This window comes from Protopterus annectens, chromosome 14.part0 (genome assembly GCF_019279795.1).
Source record: "Protopterus annectens isolate FY-2018-M chromosome 14.part0, PAN1.0, whole genome shotgun sequence".
Lineage (NCBI taxonomy): Eukaryota > Metazoa > Chordata > Ceratodontiformes > Protopteridae > Protopterus > Protopterus annectens.
Genome location: NC_056748.1, coordinates 390,550,431 through 390,572,233, shown reverse-complemented (window position 1 = coordinate 390,572,233; position 21,803 = coordinate 390,550,431). Strand labels below are relative to the sequence as shown.

The following is a 21,803-nucleotide window of genomic DNA, read 5'->3' as shown; positions in this document are numbered from 1 at the left end:
ATCGGCTCCGACACCCATGTGGCACAGGCATCGGTGTCGGGCCCGTTCGGCTCCGACACCGTTACTTTGGTGGCTGTATCGCTCCGCTGGAGCCGATACATCGAGACGTTCTGTCGGCTCCGAGAAGTCGGCGCCGACAGGATCTGTAGTATCGGCTCCGATGGCTCATTCCAGGAAGAGGTCGAGGTCTCCTTCCTTGGAGCCGATACTTTCGGCTCAAGCCTCTTCTATCGAACGGAGCCATCGGAGCCGATCTTCAAGGTCATCCAGGTTGTCAGATCATGACCTAGAGAGAGTGGTCAGTAGATTACTCAAGTCACAGGTACTGGCCCAAAAGTTACACAGTCCGTCTCAGCAGGCGACTGTTGGTCCACACCGTTACAGTTCCTCCTTCAACTCTACCCCAGAGTTTGGAGTTGGAGTCTTCGGGCATGGTTACTGCTACGGCTGGAGGACGGATACCCCTTCTGTTCCTTCAGCCTCTACTCTTATCTCCTCTTCCTTAGAGGGATTCGTGGTCGGGCTTCCATGGTCTCCTCCGAGGGGTGAGTGGCATCGGACCCTTGTCCGAGCCCGCTCTTCCCTTGGAGCCTCGCCTGGTGAGCTCGGCTCCGACATCTGCCTCGGAGACTTCCCTTCGGTGGTCCCGGAGTTCCTAGCTCTTGGAGCGGGTTCTCTCGGACCTGCCTGGGAGGGAGCATTCGAGGTGATGAAGAGTGTACTGGCCACTGGTATCAGTCAGCAGTCTGTTCCCGTAGCTCCTCCCTCTATAGTACCTGTTGACATCTCTGCCACTTCTCTTGCTACAGGACCCAGAGATCCTCCGCCTCAGGTTTCCCCATTGGGAATTTCCCCTCTTCCGAGGATTCTCCTGATGTTTGGAGATCCTCCTAGGAAGAGGACTTGTAAGAGGAAGCATGTAGACTCCCCGAGTCTGTCACTGGATACTGACTTTGATGAGTCAGAGGGATCCCTAGATCCCCTCTGAGGATGTCTCCTTCTCAGACATCCTAGAACTTCTGAAACAGAGGGGAAACTGGCCCACCAACAATCCCTCTGAGGATGAGTCCGTATACCTAGAGGCGTTTGGATCTCGGCCCTCCACCTCCTGGGTGTCTCCGCCTTCGACCACCTTATGCAGGTTATTGCACGAAAGGCGTGGGCAGCTCCTGACTCTGTAGAGCCAGTCCCTAGGAGGCCTTCAAAATTTATCACTGCCCCGAGTGACAAACAATTCCTTACCAAGGGTGTCCCGCTGATGCCATGGTGGTGGCTGCGGCCACCAAAAAGGAACTTGCAGATCCTTCCGTGCCCGTCCATCCTCCTAATAAGGACTCTAGGACCATGGATAGGTATGCAAGCGGATGTTTTCCTCAGCGACCTTTGCTATGCGTTGCTGAATTATCTTTGTCACTTCACCAGACTCCAGAGATATCCTGAAGGAGCTGGGAGAAGTAGTTCAGGATCCTACAGCTGCAGGGGCTCAAGAAAAGATTGCTTCGCAGCTAGGAACCCTCAATTCCATTGCTAACTCCTCCATGCGGCTAATATCTTATGCTGCGGATGGAGAGTAGAGGCAGGCACAGGTGTGGCTCTTAGACGCCAAGCCTGGATGCGGCTATGTGATTTTGGATCCCTTTAAGGCGTCCTTCACAAATTCTCCCTTTGATGGGTCAGCTTTGTTTGGCCCTCAGGTGAAGGAAACCTTGACCAGGTGTGAGCAGGACGGCAAGACTCTTTCTGCTGTTGGAGTCCGTTTTCCACCCCTTCTAGGCCTTATCCCAAAGGACAGAAGGGTGGGAAGATGTGGTTCCGTAAATCCCAAGGAGTCACGCCAGATTCACGTGGTCAGTTTACCCCTAGAGGCAGAGGGGGTAACAACAACAGACGCTCTAGAGGCAGAGGGGTCCAAGAACCAGGGAAACAGGGAGCCTCTCTCTGATAAGCCCTTTCAGCATCCCTGAGGTGTTGCCCGGCTGTCCCTCCTTGGAGGCAGTCAGGGGAAGATTATCACTGTACCCAGAAGCCTGGCATTCCCTCACTCAAGACAGATGGGTACAGTCGATCATATCCAAGGGTTACATAATTCCTTTGAGGAAAGTCCTTCCCTCAAGTTCCTTCCAGATGTACCACCCGGTCTAAGGAGATTGCAGAGTTAGAAATCGCAAAACTACTGCAAAAGAGCCATTCAGCCAGTTACAATAGACCATTCAGAGCCGGAATCTACTCAAGGTTCTTTTGGTCCCAAAAAGACGGGAGACTGGAGACCAATATTGGATCTCAGCAGACTCAACAAGTCTGTCAGGAAGACAAGATTCCGAATGGTCACTCTTAAGTCAATTCTGCCCTTCTTACAGAAGGACAACTGGATGTGCTCAATAGATCTTCAGGATGCGTACTATCACATCAAAATTCACAGACGCTCCAGGAGATTTCTCCGCTTTCGGCTGGGGTCCAGTCACTTCCAGTTCAGAGCCCTGCCCTTTGGTCTCACTACAGCCCCCAGAGTGTTCACCAAATGCATGGCAGTGGTCACGGCTCACCTGAGACTTCAAGGATTCCAGGTGTTTCCGTATCTCGACGACTGGCTCCTGTCAGCCACCACCAGGCATCAGCTTATACAAGCCAGGGATTACACAATAGACCTTTGTTCTCTTTTAGGCATCTCAATCAACTTCGAAAAGTCATCCTTATCGCCCTGCCAGTCTATTACCTTCATAGGCGCAAACTTAAACACTGTTCGGATGTCAGCTACCCTTACAGAACAAAGAGTTTCAGACATTCAGACTCATGTCAGGATCATTCTGGCCAGCAAGAAAGTACAGGCCAGAATGGATGTCCTTCATGGATGCATCTGCAGTCATAACAAGTGGGTTGTCCTGTCGTCAGGCAGCCCTGCAATCGGCCGGATTCCAAAGTCCGGGTCCGGCTTCGGCTGATGTCGCACTCCACCCGACATCATCTTTGTTGGTCTTCGGGTATAAAAGCATCAGCCGACGCCATTTTCCTCGGTCTTTCTTGCGCGTGGCCAAGCAGAAGCTGTTCGCAAGTGCCGGTCGGTCGGATCCAGAGATTACTTCTACCGAATACTACTTCGAAGACTTCTAAAGCTAAGTACCCCGTTGGGGACTTTTTCTTGCCTCAGCCGATGTCAGAAAAAGTTAACAATTGTTTAACCTGTGGGAAACAAATACCTCATAAAGATTTCCACTCTTACTGTCTGCCTTGTTTAGGCCCAGCCCACGCGTAGCAGCCTGTTCGCCTGTGCTTCTTTCAACCGACGACGCTTAGGCGCGGTCGGAGTTTGCAGAACAGTTTTTCGGTTCTGATTTTGCGTACATTATGCCGCCGGATCCTCCGACTACCCAATCTACCAAAAACGCAAAAGACCGACACTCGCGGTCCATGGTTTCGGACGAAACCATGGTTAAGCAAACGAGTGTCTCGGTTTCGGCGAAACCGAAAACTGATCAAAGTACAGCTGAACCTATTCCTACAACTGAGGCCCCTGCTACAACTCTTGAATCGACCTCAGAAATTTTACCCACTACGGTGGTTGACTTATCAGACACCATCCCCTTGGAGGTCTCTACCCCAGCACGTGGTGCTGCTAGGCCTCCAGCAGCCATGTCCATTAAGGCCTTCGCCAGGGCTAAAGCAGCCAAGACTACTAAAACAGTGCCTGTTAGACCCCCCACATCCAGGCCCTCTTCTAGTTCTCAAATGCTTATTTTGGCAGAAGATTTAATTTCTTTAATTAGAGGATCTCAATCTCACCCAGACAGGGCTTCTCAGCCCCCAGAGAAGAGACCTAGAGCAGAGCCCCCTGAGCCAGTGTCTTCTGATGATTCTGCTGATGAATCAGACATTACTGACCAGCCAGAGGCTCCCTTCTCCAATTTTGAAGATTCTGATGCTGAAGAATCCATTCCAGCTGCTTCCCACCAGAAGAATTCTCCTTTGGGGAAACCCTGCATGCCATGCGAGAACAGTTCCAATGGCAGCAACAGGATTTTTCAGACTCCAGAAAAAGACTTAGGACCTTTCTGCACCTCCCACAGCACAGGCCCTTAGCTATACCTCCTGTTCTCTCTGTGGTGGATGATGCTTTCAATGATGTTTGCTCCGCTCCAGATTCTTTACCCCCAGCCCCTGCCAAACCAGACAGATTTTACAGGGTGCCAGATACTCATCACCACCTTTACAAGGCCCCACTTGCAGACCCAGAAACTATATCCCAGGGTCCCAAGGCAGTAGCCGCGACCATAGCTAAAACCCTATTCCTTCTGAAAGGGAAGCAAGGTCATTAGACAGATGGGGTAAAAAGGTCTACACTTCAGCTACTCTCTCAGCTAGAGCTTTAAACTGTCAGTTTCACATGATACAATACCAGGAGTTTATGCTGGATCAGTTAACTAAAAAACTAACCACTGATGAATCTCTTGATAAGAAATATGTATTAGAGATGGTAAATAACATACAACAGGTTAGCAACCATTCCTTAAAATGTGGCTATGATGCACTGGAGGCTTCATTTAGATCAGCCATGACTGGCACAGTGATAAGAAGGCATGCATGGCTAAAGGAACAAGCTTTACCGGATCATGTTAAAGCTAAGTTGCTGGATGCTCCTATGGACAAGACAAGTTTGTTTGGTACACCTGCCCAGCAGGTTATGAAGAAAATGGAAGAAAAGGCAAAATCTGTTCAAACTGTTAAAGATTTCTTGCAGGTGCAACCCCAAGGTTTAGCAGGAACTGGCCTGCCAAAATTGGTCCTTTCCTGACTCCACAAAATTTCAAAGAGGCAGGAATAGACGTTCCAGAGGCAGAAACCAATCCAGAGGAGGTGCCTATAGAGGCGACAGTGGCAAGGTAACAACAGAGGCACAGACACAGCCACTGCCACTACATCAGCACAACCACAGTGACTTAACCCTACATCCGCCTACCAGGGAACAAATAGCAGCTCCTCTAGGCGGAAAGTTAACCTTATTTTCAAAGAACTGGCACTACATAACAAAAGACAAGTGGATTTTACAAACCATAGATCAAGGTTACGGTTTCACTTCCACACTTTACCAGTCAAAAGATGAATGCCAAATCTACCTCCAAATCAAAAAACAGAGGCACTACGCGAGATAATGGAGTTAGAAAACATGAGAGCTGTGGAGAGAGTGCCAACAGCAGAGCAAGGAAAGGGTTCTATTCCAGGTTATTCCTAGTTCCAAGAAAGGAAAAAAGTTGGAGACCAATTCTCGACCTGTCCACCTTAAATACATACATCATTGTCCCAAAATTCAAAATGCTGACCCTACAGCAACTCCTTCCCATGCTGGGCAAGGAGTCTTGGCTGGTAACTCTAGATCTCAAGGAGGCATACCTGCACGTCCCCATTCGACCAATCTGCAGAAGATACCTCAGATTTCTTGCAGGATCAGAGCACTATCAATTCTCAGCATTGCCCTTTGGCTTCTCTACTGCGCCCAGAGTATTCACAAAATGCCCGGCATCAGTAATCGCCCATTGCAGGCTATAGGGAATTCAAATTTACCCATACCTGGACGACTGCCTGCTACAAGGGGACAACAAAAGCAAGCTGACAACAGATTTACAAAGGGTCATTTACTTGCTACAAGCACTGGGATACACAGTCAATTTACAAAAGTCAAGGCTGATACCATCCCAAACAAGGACATTCTTGGCGGCGAATTGGACACAGTAAAACAAATGGCATTCCTGACTACAGAAAACAAAAGAACTTCCTCTTTACTTCTTGGCACTAACAAAACTGAACAAGTTAACAGCAAGAAAAGTTCTGCAGGCCTTGGGCTTCATGGCATCATGCATAATCTTGGTTCCATTTGCCAGACTACATATGAGGAAACTACAGTGGTACCTAAAGAATTTATGGTCCCAACACAGACACAGTCTAGAAACAGAAATCCCACTAATTCCATGCTTAAAACAGGAGTTCCTATGGTGGGCTCAGGCATGCCAGTCAAACCCAGGCCTACCCTTTCGCAGATGTCAAGCAAGCCAGACCATCACAACAGACGCTTCAGACCTAGGATGGGGGGCCCACATGCTGAACAAACGCGTGCAAGGGTTGTGGACACAGGATCAACTTCACCTGCACATCAATCTAAAAGAAATGCTGGCAGTAAAACTGGCAATCCAAAAGTTCAAACCATTTCTCAAAGAGGGCCAGTTGATGATAAGGACAGACAACACCACAGTCATGTGGTACATCAACAAACAAGGAGGCACTCATTCATACCCCTTATGCAGAAAGACCTTGGAACTGTGGACCCTGGCACTCAGCTACAACATCCAGTTACAGGCAATATTTGTACCGGGGAAAGACAATACTCTAGCAGACATATTAAGCAGAACCACTTCGGATGCCCACGAATGGAAGCTGCACCCGGACATCTTCAAGACCATCTCAAAGAAATGGGGAATGCCACAGATAGACCTATTCGCATCACCTCTCAATCACCAGCTCAGAAAATTCTGCACACGGACATTCCACCCACTAGCATGGAAAGTGGACTCGCTCTCCTTCAACTGGAAAGGCCTAACAGCATATGCATTCCCACCTCTTCCCTTGATACACAAGGTACTACTAAAAATCAAGGAAGAACGTCCAAGGATAATCCTGATAGCTCCAAACTGGCCAAGACAGCACTGGTACCCACTTCTGAGGAGCATGTCTCGGAACAATATGTGGCCAATACCCCTGATGCCTTTGATGTTAACTCAGAACAACTACAGCATCATACATCCAAACCTAAAACGTTGCAACTGACTGCATGGAACATCACATAGCAGCAGCTAATTCAGAACTTTCCCAAAGAGTTAAAGACATTATTCTTGAAGCACGCAGACCTTCAACAAGAAGGAACTATGCTGGAAAATGGAAAAGGTTTGTCATTTGGAGTACGGAAAGAGGAAAAGATGTGTCAAACATAGATATACCTAACATTCTGGAGTATCTGGACGAACATCTTCATTCAGGTCTGTCCTACTCCTCGATCAAGATACATGCATCAGCTATATCAGCAGAATACAGATTTGATCCACCTGTTTTTCAGCCTTTGCTCAGGCAGTTCCTCAGAGGAATCAAGAATGTAAAACCTCCAAGGAAACCACCATTACCAGCTTGGGATTTAAACTTTGTGCTAGAAAAATTAACACTATCACCCTTTGAACCAGCAGCAACAGCAGACCTACAACACCTGTCATGGAAAACTGCTTTCCTACTGGCAATTACTTCAGCAAGGAGGGTTTCAGAACTACAGGCCTTAATGGCAGTGCAACCCTTCCTGATCTTCCACCAAGATAGAGTGTCCATGAGGACTAATCCTACATTTATGCCCAAGGTGGTATCCAGAGTGTCTTTAAACCAGGCAATCCACTTACCGACCTTCTTTCCCAACCCACAAAACAGAGGGGAAAGAATACTGCATACCTTGGATGTGCATAGACAGCTACGCTACTACTTGGACAGAACAAAAAATAGCAGAAAGACTGACCAACTTTTTGTAGCCTATGCAACTGGAAGGGAAGGAAAAGCTATTTCCAAACAGACAATCTCCAAATGGATAGAAAATTGCATACGATTCTGTTACTCCTTCCATGGAAAACCAATTCCACAGAACATAAGACCTCATTCTACAAGGGCAACAGCCACTACCACAGCCTTCTTACGAGGAGTGGCAACCAAAGACATTATTGAGGCGGCTACTTGGACCTCCGTGCATACATTTGCCAAGCATTATAATTTGCCTCTATATTCCAGATCCCGAGCAGGGTTTGCCACTGCTGTACTGCAAGGGATCCTAAACACACCATAATCTACTTTTATCCTCCTCCCCTAGTTGGCTATGGTATTCTACCCACTTGTTATGACTGCAGATGCATCCATGAAGGACATAGTACAGATTTGTACCTACCATAAATGTAGATGTCCGAACTGGATAGCATCTGCAGTCAGGATTACCCTCCCTCCTTCCCCTCTGTGGTACTCCTAGGGTGTTTACCCTCCTAATAGCTAGCTGTTGGGGAGTCTTTATGGTGTATTTGTTTGTATATATGTACATACATGGTTATTGTTGTGTTTACCTCTATCTATTTGGAAACATTGGCATCTATCCAAATTTTAGCCTGCAAGAGGGCTTCTGGCATCTGGGGCAAGAAACACTGAGGAAAATGGCGTCGGCTGATGCTTTTATACCCGAAGACCAACAAAGATGACGTCGGGTGGAGTGCGACATCAGCCGAAGCCGGACCCGGACTTTGGAATCCGGCCGATTGCAGGGCTGCCTGACGACAGGACAACCCACTTGTTATGACTGCAGATGCTATCCAGTTCGGACATCTACATTTATGGTAGGTACAAAACTGTACTTTCTAAAGGTATTAGGTCTCATGGCTGCGGCCATTACTCTTCTTCCCCTGGCTCGATTCTACATGCGCCTCCTTCAGTGGATGCTGTTCACACAGTGGTCATACCAGCAACTCCCAATGCGTCACCAGATTCTGGTGACACAAACATGCAAAGAACATCTTGCTTGGTGGATCACATCGTCTCAGGTTCACCAAGGCAGGTGCTTTGTACCTCCGTCCCCGATAGCCACGTCACCACGGATGCCTCCCTGATCGGGTGGGGGGGTCATTATCAGGGCAGGATGGTTCATGGGACGTGGCAACCGTTCGAGTACCATCTGCACATAAATGTCCTGGAGATGAGAGCAGTGCTTTTAACGTTGCAAGCCCTCAACGACTTTCTTCCCGTAGGGACAATTGCAGTCCACACAGACAACATGTCTGTAGTTTGGTATATCAACAAACAGGGCGGAACCAAGTCCTACCCTTGTGTCGAAGCTCAGACTATGGCAATGGGCGATCTCCTCTCATCGGTTTCTGGTAGCAACGCATATCCCTGGGAAAACCAACATTATAGCGGACAGATTGAGCAGAGCTATTCTCATGCCTCACGAGTGGTCCCTCAAGCAATCCATAGCGGAAGAGATTTTTCTGGAATGGGTCGTCCATGTTGCGATCTTTTGCTACTCCCCAAAACAGCAAATGTCCAGACTTCTTCAGCCTCTTCCTCTATCAGGCCATCCCCAGAGACGCTCTGACCCAGGATTGGCCCCAGGGACTTCTTTATGCCTTCCTCCATTTCCTCTGATCCCTCAGGTGATCCAGAAAGCTACCGCTTTGAGAGCCAAATTGAATCTCATTGCTCCATACTGTCCTGGTCTAGTTTGGTTACCGTTCCTCGATCATCACCTTATGGAGCAGGGCTGGCATCAGGACCCAGTGCCAGATCTACTGATTCACCAATCCGGTCAGCTGCACCGGTCAATCCCTTCTCTCAACCTCACAGCATGGTTGCTCCACTTCCTTCCTTAGCCAGGCTTCCTTTGATCTCTAACCCAGTTAGAGACATCATTGTAGCTTCACTAAAATCCTCTACCAGGAGGATTTACACAAGCAAATGGAAACGGTTCTCTTATTGGGCTAAGGCCCAAAATATTGATCCTTTTACTGCCCCTGTTCAGGCAGTTCTGGACTTCTTAGCAGAGATTTTTCATGCAGGCTCCTCTTCTTCCACAGTCAGAGTTCAATTGGCTGCTATCTCCAACTTTCATGTCGGGTAGCAGATCATAATATTATGTCCCATAGGCTCTGCAGGGCCTTCTTGAAAGGAATTTTCCTACTAAAGCCTCCAATCAGGAATCCTCCTCCTCAGTGGGATCTAAATTTAGTGCTGACATCCTTAATTCTTCCCCCCTTCGAGCCAGCTGTTTCTTGTTCCCTGAAATATCTTTCTTGGAAAACTTTATTCCTAGTGGCTATTACATCTGCCAGGAGGGTGTCTGAACTTCATGCTCTTTCGGTTCGACCCCCCTATTTGATTTTTCACAAAGACAGAGTATCTTTGAGAACCATTCCATCCTTTTTACCTAAGGTCGCTTCAAAGAACAATCTGAATCAATCCATTGATCTCCCTGTATTTTTTCCTAACTATTCAGATAGAGCCGAACAAAACTACATTATCTTGGCGTCCACCGTCAGCTTAGATATTATTTGGACAGAACAAAAATTTAGAAAATCTGATCAACTTTTTGTTTCCTATGCGGATAATAAAAAGGCCTTCCTGTTTCTAAAGTGACTTTGTCCAGATGGCTTTCTTCGGTCATCACTGAAATTTATACGATCAGGGGAAAACAGCTGTGCTCAAAACCTAAAGCACATTCAACTAGGAGTTTAGCTACTTCTACAGCTTTTCAAGCTAGACTGCCTTTGGACACTATTTGTGCAGCGCCACTTGGGCCACTCCTCACACTTTTGTTTCCCATTACAAATTGGACTTGGCCTCCAGGGACAGAGCCAGTTTTGGCTCTACAGTCCTCAAGAGTTTGTTCCATTGAGCCACCCAGGATAGAGGTGCTAGGGCGGTCCCATCAAGCAAGAATGAAGGCGAGATTGACAACTTAACATTAAGTTATGTACCTACCATAGCGTTCCATGTTAGTTGTCTTCTCTGCCTTCTTTCTTGACCCTCCCTCCTTCCCCTGGCCTGGACAGACCTTGTATAAGAAACTATTATGCTAAAGACCATTCAGACCTGGTCCTTTTTCCATCTGTAAGTTTCTTCTTCCTTTCGGAAGTATTTTATGCTTGGTGTTATTGCCCTTTGTCAACAAACGAGATCTGGGTACTTACTGCCTTGCATCATGGGATATGGGGCTGCCTCGAGCTGGTAAAAGGAGTTCTCGAGCTAAAGCAAGTGCCGAGTCGGAGCCGAGGATCGGCTCCGAACCCATCAAGCAAGAAAGAAGGCGAGAGAAGACAACTAACATGGAACGTTATGGTAGGTACATAACTTCTTATTTTTGTATACAAGTGAAGGACTTTTACTCTTTTTGAGAGGTGTTGTGTGATCTTTTGCATCCACCTGAGCTGCAAACCAACTTGATCAGATTGGTTTTACATTTCATGAAGGATGAACCCCCCCCCCCCCCCCCCCATTGCTGCAGTGCACTGCCAACAATCCCTATACAAGTATAAACAAGAGTATCCATATAGTATACTTATTTTTACACTGAATACAGATGTGAATTCATGATTGATTTTGGTATATGTAGTGAATGGCTATTGTAGCAACTGTAGATTTTATACTTTACTGAGTAAATGCAAGCATAATGGAGGTGTGTAAACACAATTGATGACAGTGGAATATGAATATTAAAGTAACAGAGACAAATCTTCACCAGTCCATCCATACCCCTGCCTTTTTTCTTTCCACATTGCTGCAGTAAAGTTGAGTACTTGCCATAGTATGTGGATGTACAGACAGCATAGATTCTCTCTAGGCAGACAAGATGTATTGAAAGGGGCTTTCAGTTCTTTTCTTTTTGTAGCCCAAAACCGGGCTCTAAAATTGCCTTGTTCTGGTGACTGAGTATATTAAATTCTGTTATGAAAAATGCAATAAGTGGTTGACTTCAGTGTTTGGACACGCTCAAGATCAAGATCTAATGTTATGATAGGTATACGCCTCCTGTTCCTTCATCTTTCACATATACATATTTAAAATGCATCATTCAGTGTGCTCATATGAAGATATTTGTTCTTTTTCAAGATTTGTTTTGTAATGTAGTCATTTAACTTGAACTAACATTTTAGGATTTTTACCAATCAGAGATTTAGTCAACTTAGTTTTTTGCTTAACTTGCAGGTGTTGTTCTGTTGTCTTTACAATGTTTTGCGATCTAGTGCTATAACTTTCATCCTACTGCCCCTTATCTTCTCTGGCATATGTCTATGTTTACAATCCAGATCCTCATTGTTAGGCTTTATGATTTTGCTAAATAAGTTCTCTTTATCTGATGTATCTATTGGGAAATTCTAAGTTTTGAAGTTTAGGCTATTATAACTGCCTCTTTTTCCAGAATTTTGCATCTTACCCTTGGGGTATAGAGCCCATCCATCCTTCATTGACATGAAAATAGTGCTCAAATAATTGGTTAGTGTGCAAAGACTCTGCTGATAAGAGAGACGTATGCACAAACCATGTCAGTTTATAGTTATTGCAAGCTGGAGGTGAATACAGGGAAGGGAATAAAGCCACAACATTTGCAAAAGCAGGCAGTGCGAAGTAGGATAGGTGGAAAGTTTTATTTGCTGTTTCAATGTATTTATCTTTAATAGATAGTGTTAAACTAAATATGTGTATCCACTACTGTACTTTTATTAATTCTTAAGTATTATAAAGTAATATAATCATTGCTCCCATATTTTTACTTAAAACATTTTAGATGGCTTTGGGGAAAGTTGACCTTACTAATAGCGGCCGTCCTAAGCGCAGAAGCAGGCGAATTATAAACTACTGTGAGCTGGATAAAGCTACTCCTCAAGATTTGGAACAGTACCTTCAGCGAATACAGTCTGAAATACAGAGGTAGGAAGCTCTTTATCTTTTGTTCTGATTGTAGCTGTCTTAAAAAATGGGGAATATGATGGCTGATTCTGTGGCGTAGAGTGCTGACTGAATCCAGCAACCCTAGATTTGATTGTGGCTAAGGCTCGGGAGGACCCAGCCAGGGAGATGGAGAAATGAAGAGGCAGTGCCAGCTTACTCATCTCAGAAGTGAGATTGGGAGGTGTTGCTCGTGGAGAGTCTCCATTTAATATAGTTCTTTCAAAGAGAGACCTAAGAGGTGCCATCTTCTCTCAGTGGAGGGAGGTGCCTGAAAGGGCTGTGTCACCTGCAGAAGTAATGTCACCACACTTCACCCATTCAACTCCTATCTCTGAAATGCTTACAGTCGGGGGGCGGGGGGGGGAATGCCTGAAAAGACAGTGTCATCTGTAGAAATGAGTAATGTCACCACTGCTCCCATTCAACTCCCATTCCTGAAATGCTTGTGTGACAAGCAGAAGCACGTTGGGATGTATGACAAGTCCCATTGTGTGTTGCCTGTCCAACAGCCATGCAGTGACCACTTTTTACCCATTTGGGCATAAGTAAGCAAGTTCTCATGATCTATCATATGGTTAGTGTGTGTGTGTGTGTGTGTGTGTGTGTGTGTGTGTGTGTGTGTGTGTGTGTGTGTGTGTGTGTGTGTGCAAGGGACTGGCAGAACATTCTGGGGAAATGTGAACAATATGCCACACAAATGCTGTTTGAGAATAACATGTATAATTTCCCTATAGATTCCGCTTTGTGCTGTTACTGACTTCTGGCTTAAAAATACTGACCATTTTTGAGTAATCCTTTGATGTACTTTATCACTGTTGCAGTATTCCTTATTCTCATTCATGGTCATGTTACGAGCTGCAGTATTTTATTTGGTATTGCACATCACAACTTGTCATGGTGAGAAATAGGCTCTACTGGACTTGGGATGGAGCTTTTGCCAAACTTGTTTCTTGAGGGTGGTTTCTTGTGAGTCTTTGGGTGTAAAACTTTGAAAGCAGTTTTGAGGCTGATGGTGTTTTCTTCATAGGTAGTTGCTAGGCTTGCAGTCCACAAGACTATTGAGGAGCTTAGTTGAAATTCCCGGCTGTCCCCAAGCACCAAGTGGTTAATTGACTTACTCATGGTCACACAATAGGCAAATGAGGGCTAAGGGAATCAAACCCTGTGCCACAGCAGCTGTGGCTCGTAGCTTTAACCCTCCGCACCAACTGTCAGGCTAAAGTGTACCCACTACTCCTTTACATATTACTGTGGCTCAGATTTGAACCATGGTTGCTAATGCTACAATGCAGAGTACTAACCACTGTACAGTTGCAGCAAGCTGCCTGGAGAGGAGCTTAGGGTTTGAAATGTCAGCACTTGTGCAACATATGTATAACAAATATTGAGAACGTCTTGAAATTTCCGTAGACACCAAGTATAAATTAAATGATGTTCTTCGTCTCCCATTGCTGCAGTCCTTACATATGGGTATTCCGCTGTCCACAATCGGCCCGAATACCAAAGGGCTAGAACCGGCGTCGGTCATCGGCGCCCGAGACTGACGTCAGTACGTGCCAGTACAAATGCGCATGACCGACGCCATAACCTCAGTCTTTCTTGCCGCGTGGTCCTAAGCAGAAGCAGCATTTGTAAGTGCCGTTCGGCGTTCTGGAATTGTCGGTTTTCGAGTTTCAGACCGGAGACCAAGTTGGGCTAAGTACCCCGTTGGGGACACTTTTGTCTTTTTCTTGCCTCAGTATTGACGGATGTCAGAAAAAGTTAATAACTGTATTTCTTGTGGGAAACAGATTCCTCATAGGGATTACCATTCACTCTGCATTCCTTGTTTGGGGCCTGAGCACGACGTTGTTGGGTGTCGCTTTTGTGCTACTTTTAACAAGCGTACTATTAAGCGTCGGTTGGACTGTGCTAGGCTGGTGTTTGGTAAGCGTTGTAATTACAACATGCCGTCGGATTCTCCGCCGCCTGGTTCTTCTAAGAAACGCAAAGAAAAGTCTTTGCGGTCCAAACAGGATGAGTCGTCCACTCCGGACGCCGGTTCTGTAGAACCACTGACTACTTCAGCGGCTCCTTCTGAAAGTTTACCTGAGTCTCAAGGGGAGCCTTTGTTACTACAGGAAGTGGCTTCTCCTGTGTTAGGCCAGGCTGAGGGTGCTTCTCTGATGTCAGTGGTTCCCTCCCCTCATAGGGTAGTTAGGCCTCCTCCTTCTCAAAGCAAAGCCCATTCTAAGTCTAAGTCTGCCCCTGCTGGTGCTAGTCCCCAGGGTCCAGCTCCTAGGAAGCACATGTTAAAGATGGCTGAAGATTTGATTACTTTAATTAGGGTTCTATGCCCCCCCCTGCGAAGAGGCCCAGGGTAGAGACAGAGTTGGAGGGTTTGGTTCAGTCTTCCAATGAGTCAGATTCCTCTGTAGAAGAACTTCAGGATTTCCCTCCCTATTCTGATTCGGAGGCTGAGGACACTACTCCCTCTACGTCCCCTCCAGAAGATTTTTCTTTCTCTGAGACTTTGCATTCCATGAGGGATCATTTCAAATGTGAGGGCCAGGATTAATCTGATCCTCGTAAACGGCTAAGAGAATTCTTGTTTTTGCCTCAGCATAGGCCCTTGGCTATTCCCCCTGTACTGGATGTTGTTCAGGATGTATTTTCTGAGGCCGCCCTTAACCCAGATTCTCTGCCTCCTGCCCCGGTTAAACCAGATAGATACTACAGGGTTCCGGAAGCTCACAAGTACTTATATAAGAGTCCTAGGGCTGATCCAGAAACTATTACTCAAGGCCCCAAAGGTGTTAGGGCTTCTGTGGTTAGGAATCCAGTTCCTCTGGACAAGGATGCTAGGGCCCTGGATAGGTGGGGTAGAAAACTGTATACCTCTTCTACTTTGGCTATGAGAGCTTTAAATTGTCAGTTTCATATGCTCAGGTATCAAAATTATTTGCTGGGCCAATTGAAATGTAAAGTAGATGCTTTAGCTGAAGGTATTGAATGTAAGGAGCTTCAGGATTTAGTGCATGCTTCAGACCAAGTTGGTAAGCATTCTTTGCAGTGTGGTTTTGATGCTTTACAGGCTTCTTCCAGGGTGGCTGCTACTAGTTCAGTTGTTCGCAGGCATGCCTGGCTTAAAGATCAGACCTTGTCAGAGCATGTTAAGGCTCGAATTATGGATGCTCCTCTACAATCTGATGTTCTTTTGGTCCTCCAGTAGAATCAGTTTTGAAAAAATGGAGGAAAAAGCTAAGTCTATGCAGACAGTTAAGGACTTTTACAGGTTCAGCCCCTAAGTTCAGTAGGAATTGGCCTGCTAAGGGATGGTCTTTCCCTCTTGGATTATCAATCTAGGGGCAGGTCGAGGCAAGGTAGAGGTAGGGCTTCCTCTCAGGGCCCTGTTACTTCTAGGTCTTTGAGTTCTTCTACCCCTTCTGCTGGGGAGGGCAGGGGTCAGTCCTTTCGAAACAGACCCAATGACCTGTGTCTTCAGCTGCTTGGACTCTGCCTTGCTGGCAGCTCCTCTAGGAGGAAAACTGGGACTTTTCAAAAGGAATTGGCATTTGGTTACCCAAGACAAATGGGTATTGGACATACTAAATCGAGGCTACAAATTTTATTTTCACACATTCCCTCCTTTCAAAGGTATGCCGGATGTGCCTCATCAGCAAAGACTGGAAGCACAGACACAAATTTCTTCTCTGCTTCAGTTGGGAGCAATACAGGAAGTACCTTCTGCAGAAAGAGGCACAGGGTTTTATTCCCGTCTTTTCTTAGTGCCAAAGAAAGGAAATACTTGGAGACCAAGTCTGGATTTGTCCATTCTAATCACCTTTCTGGAAATTCCAAAATTCAAGATGTTAACACTGCAACAGCTGTTACCTATGCTGGGCAAAGATCACTGGATGGTGACTCTTGATCTCAAAGAGGCCTATCTTCACATTCCTATCAGGCCCAGTTGCAGAAAATTCCTGAGATTTCGGAATGAGAATTTGCATTATCAGTTCTCTGCATTACCCTTTGGCTTGTCTACTGCGCCCAGGGTATTCACAAAAGTCCTGGCTCCAGTAATAGCTTTTCTCAGACTAACAGGAATTCAAATTTATCCCTATCTGGACGACTGTTTGATTCTGGCTCAAGGCAAGCACGAACTTCTTCAACATCTGCAGTATGTAATGACAGTTTTAAGATGCCTAGGGTATTCTGTGAACGAAATAAAGTCCAGTCTAGTACCCTCACAAGAGATGTGTTTTCTGGGTGTAAGACTGAATACAGCTGCTCAGATGGTATTTCTTACCCCGGACAAACAAAGAAATCTTCACCTATACTTCCAACAGCTATCAGTAATGTCCAGGCTGACTGCAAGGACAGTCCTTCAAGCCTTGGGGTTCATGGCATCTTGCATTCTAGTACTTCCCAATGCCAAACTGCATATGAGGAAGCTACAATGGTATCTCAAAAGCGTTTGGACTCAACACAGCCACAATTTGGACACTGTCATTCGGATTCTACCTTGCATTCAGAAAGAATTTCTGTGGTGGGCTCAGGAATGTCACCTAAACAAGGGCTCTCTGTGACCCAACCAGAGGCAAGTCAGATATTGACGACAGACGCCTCGAGTCAGCCTGGGGAGCTCATTTCAGAGGAAAATGGATTCAAGAACTTTGGTCCCCAGAGCTACTTCACTTGCATATCAACATGAAAGAGATGCTGGCAGTTCAATTTGCTTTGGAAGGATTCAAGAGCCTACTTCAACCAGGACTGGTGTTGATTCAAACAGACAACACAACTGTCATGTGGTACATCAACAAGCAGGTGGGAACTCATTCTTACCCTCTTTGCAGACAAGCAATGCTGTTATGGGAAACTGCTTTGAATCTGCACATCACTCTTCGAGCACAGTTTCTGCCAGGAGCACAAAATTCTTTAGCAGATGTTCTGAGCAGACAGATTGTGGATCCTCACGAATGGAAATTGGACCCTCAGGTATTTCTTCAGTTGACCATGGCTTGGGGAACTCCAGACATAGATCTGTTCGCTTCTCCTCTGAATTTCCAACTGCCACTGTTTTGCACAAGGCTATTTCATCCAAAAGCCTGGAAAATAGATGCACTATCCTTCAGTTGGAGCAGCCTTCACGTGTATGCTTTTCCTCCTTTGCCTCTTCTTCCAAAGGTGCTGTTGAAAGTCAGGAGGGACAAACCTTGCATGATCCTTATAGCACCGGATTGGCCTCGTCAGCATTGGTACCCTCTGTTGAGGAGCTTAATTCATGGAACCCCTTGGCCATTACCACAGATTCCTCACTTATTGTCTCAGGAAAACAATCATTTTCTCAATGTCAGGGTGCAATCCCTACTGACAGCCTGGTGCATTCTGTTTTAGAGAAGGAGGACCTTCAGCTCCCTCAACAAGTTTTGGATGTTATTTTGGAAGCCAGGCATCCTAGTACTCGAAAAGTTTATGCTGGTAAATGGAAGAGATTTTTTCTTTGGAGTTCAGCTAAAGGCTTTGATGTCAAATTGCCTAATTTGAGTTGTACATTGCAATATTTGGCTATTTTATTGGATAAGGGTTTGTCCTTCTCTTCTGTAAAAGTGCATGCTGCAGCTATTTCTGCTCACTATGATTGTGACCCTCCTTTATTTTCACATCCATTGGTTAAACAGTTTCTTAGAGGGGCAAAGAATATAAGACCCCACGGAGGGCTCCTACTCCTACCTGGGATCTTAATTTTGTTTTGGAAAAGCTGACTCTGCCTCTTTTTGAACCTGCAGCTACAGCTGAATTGAAGTTGTTGTCTTGGTAGACTGCTTTTTTATTGGCTGTTACTTCTGCTAGAAGGGTATCTGAATTACAGGCCCTCATGGCAGTGGAACCTTTTCTGATTTTTCACAAGGACAGAGTTTCCTTACGTACTAATCCTACTTTTCTGCCTAAAGTGATTACTAATGTGGCATTGAACCAATCTATACATTTGCCTACTTTTTATGCTAACCCCCAAAATGAAGGGGAAAAAGTTTTGCATTCTTTGGATGTACATAGGCAGTTAAGGTATTATTTGAGCAGAACCAAAGAGTTCAGAAGATCTCAACAATTATTTCTTTCGTTTGCTTTGACTTCACGAGGGAAGGCTGTCTCAAACAGACTATTTCAAGTGGATTGGCCATTGTATTGCTTTTGTTACTCTCATCATGGAAAGGATGTTCCAGTTGGGATCAGGCCTCATTCTACTAGGGCTACGGCCACCTCTACTGCTTTTTTGAGAGGGGTAGCTACTAGACATTCTAGAGGCAGCTACTTGGAGTTCTGTACATACCTTTACAAAGCATTATCATTTACCTCTTTATTCTAGGTCTAGGGCTGGGTTTGCCACTGCAATCTTACAGGGCATGTTAGCAGCCCCTAATGCTATTTAGTTGGCCAGCCTCCCTTTTTTCCGTTGCTCTGGGATTCTACCCATATGTAAGGACTGCAGCAATGGAAGACGAAGAACATAGTACAGTTTTGTACCTACCATAAAGGTAGATGTTCGAGGATCTCCATTGCTACAGTCCAATTTTCCCTCCCTCCTTCCCCCCTTTTCTTTTTAGGTTGGGGTTTGGGTGGTGTTTTTTGCATTCTGACGTCTGAGGCAAGAAAGACGGAGGTTATGGCGTCGGTCATGCGCATTTGTACTGGCACGTACTGACGTCAGTCTCGGGCGCCGATGATCGACGCCGGTTCTAGCCCTTTGGTATTCGGGCCGATTGTGGACAGCGGAATACCCATATGTAAGAACTGCAGCAATGCTCGAACATCTACCTTTATGGTAGGTACAAAACTGTACTTTTTACACTGCTGTAACTTGTGTGCAAGTGCAACATACACTATGTTAAGATACCAGTTGTTATCATTACTGTTCATAGTATTGGCTTTGGTGTTGGGATGAATTTGTGGAAATCAATGGTACTAATGCATTGTTCTGCAAAATGTCCATATACTGGAACTGTAATGGCAGTGAAAGGTTTAGTATGAAATTAGTTGGGATTTTTTTGTTGTACCGTGGTTGCTTTATTCCAGTTTGTTGCAGTCATTTCCACAGTTTTACAGAAGATCATGACTACAGGTATTACCGTATCCCACTGAGGCCCTGTCAGTCATCAAAACACTCCTCTAAGTGTGTGCGTAGGAATTTTGTGAGATGAGCAGGGCACTTTTTTCAGAACTAACTGCTGACATCCCACACCTAGACTTCAGCTTGCATCTTCACCATTCATGCTGTTTGAGGAAATTCACCCTTTTTCACTGCATCAATCCATACTTGTCAGATGGTTAACCTCCCATTTGTGACCTGGAATTAGAAGGAGTAAGGAGGATTGAGAGAGGGATGCCCACAGAAAGAAATGCATTTTTCTCTCTCTGTCTCATACTACCATTTTATCTTTAAGCCCTAAATGCCCTTCCTTAGATCACTGCTGCAGTATTCCAAGCTGTTGGGTTATCTCTCCAAATATTCTGGATGTCCAACTGGGGTACCAAAGCCAAAACCTTCCTTACAGCCATATGTCCAATGTATGACCTAAACGGATGGGCATAAGGGTATATAAGCAGTTAGGAGTATGCATCATCAGACTATTTCATTGCCAGTACAAAAACAGGTCTCTCACCCATTGCTCTGTTCTGCAAATGATTGTTGTTCCCATTGGCATTCATTGGTTGAGGTAAGTGCCCTGTTGGAGAATCTTCCTCTGTTTTTCTCAATTATTTTGCAGTTTGTTGCTCTATTAGATGTCAGCTAGTAGGAGAAAGTGTGACTTGGGTAGGCAGATTCCGTACAAGGATCTCTACTCACAGTGACTTTTCTGTTTAGGTTCAGAGCACAACTACAGAAATTGTACTATCTGTCAGTCCTTTGTTCCAAGGATTCTATGAACTATACTTTCTTTTCTTAATTCCTATTTGGAAACTCAGAATGTTAAATGCCTCTCCCATGCAAAAATGGGGAGGTGGGGCACTTCCACTCTTGATGTTCTGCCTGTTAAAAAGAAAAAAGTTAAGATGCCTGAGTCTAATATTGACTGCCCAGTCAGACTGTGACCCGCAGAGGTCTCAGACCCCACTGTGTATGCCTTCTGCTCAGACTCCTACCCCACAAAAAGGCTAGTATGACGTCTGAGGTTTGCACTTCTGAAAAGACTAAAGCTATCAAAAATATTAAAAAGGTGGAACCGCACTTAAGAATTTCTGAATGACCCAAATGCATAGAGTAGATCCTCTTTAGAGAGGAGCTATCCAGATCGTTAATCAAAATTTGTCGGGGGTCAGAGCTTCCTTGTTTAATCAAAGCAGACGTCACACAAAAAAGGAAACAAAAATTTACATTCCTCAGATCTACGAAGAAAAGGAGTGGATGGATTTTTCACAGAGCCTGCTTAAGGCCATTATGGCACTCGGGTTACCTTCCTTTTCAGGGCCTGCTACTGCTATGGTTTCACATTCCACTTCACAAGAGAAACAGTTAGACTCTCTTTATGAAGATGATGAATTAGAGTGTGATGAACATTTATTGGCCTTTTCATCTGAAATCCATTCACCACATCAAGTGGCCTCTGATGAAGATTCATTTAATGAAACTGTTAATGTGATGAAGTATTTTGAATGACTATCTAAACAGATTTCTGAATTTCAGCAGAGATGCTGCAAACTCTTAAGTAGGCCCCCCTTCCTCTTGCTTATGTTCTGGAGACTTTCCTGGATGCCTTTGCATCCACTTCCACTTCACCAGGCTGCCAGCCACCTGCATTATTTTCCAAGGTACCCAAGGACCTAAAATTTCTGTACAAACACACTATGACAGACCCGTCTATGTTATCCATGTCAGTAGGTAAGCCTTCTAAATTATTGTCTGCTGCCTTTGCTCTTCCTTTGGATAAAGATAGCAGGGCTATGAACAAGCTGGGGGGAAAAAGGTGTACACATCTTCAGCTCTGGCTTTTCAAGCTCTGAATTATCAGATTCAAATGAGTAAATACTTGTCTGTTCTCAGCAAGTTGATTAAAACACTGTCCTCGCTAAAGGAATCTACCACTAAACAGGCTTTATATTTGGTGGTTCGAACTTCCCAAGTAGCTAGGCACAACATTAAATGCAGCTGTGTTGAAAGCCACGTCCAGGGCAACCGCATAAGGTCCTGTGATCAGGAGGTATGCATTGTTAAGTTCTCAGTCCCTTCCAGAAGATATTAGGGTGAAACTCATAGATTTTTCCCTTAAATAAGGATCTTGTGTTTGATCTCGATGCTGCTAGTCTTTTCAAGCAATTATAGGAACAAG

General features: G+C 45.3%; 1 protein-coding gene across 1 annotated transcript in view; it reads left to right on the top strand.

Annotated features, from left to right (window-relative positions):
• HELLS (helicase, lymphoid specific) overlaps positions 1-21,803 on the top strand; it is a gene marked incomplete in the record, with an annotated part of 1,428,613 nt that overhangs the window by 682,161 nt on the left and 724,649 nt on the right. The window contains 1 exon segment of the mRNA XM_044056152.1: positions 12,335-12,477. Within this exon segment, the coding sequence (XP_043912087.1) occupies positions 12,335-12,477 (143 nt within the window).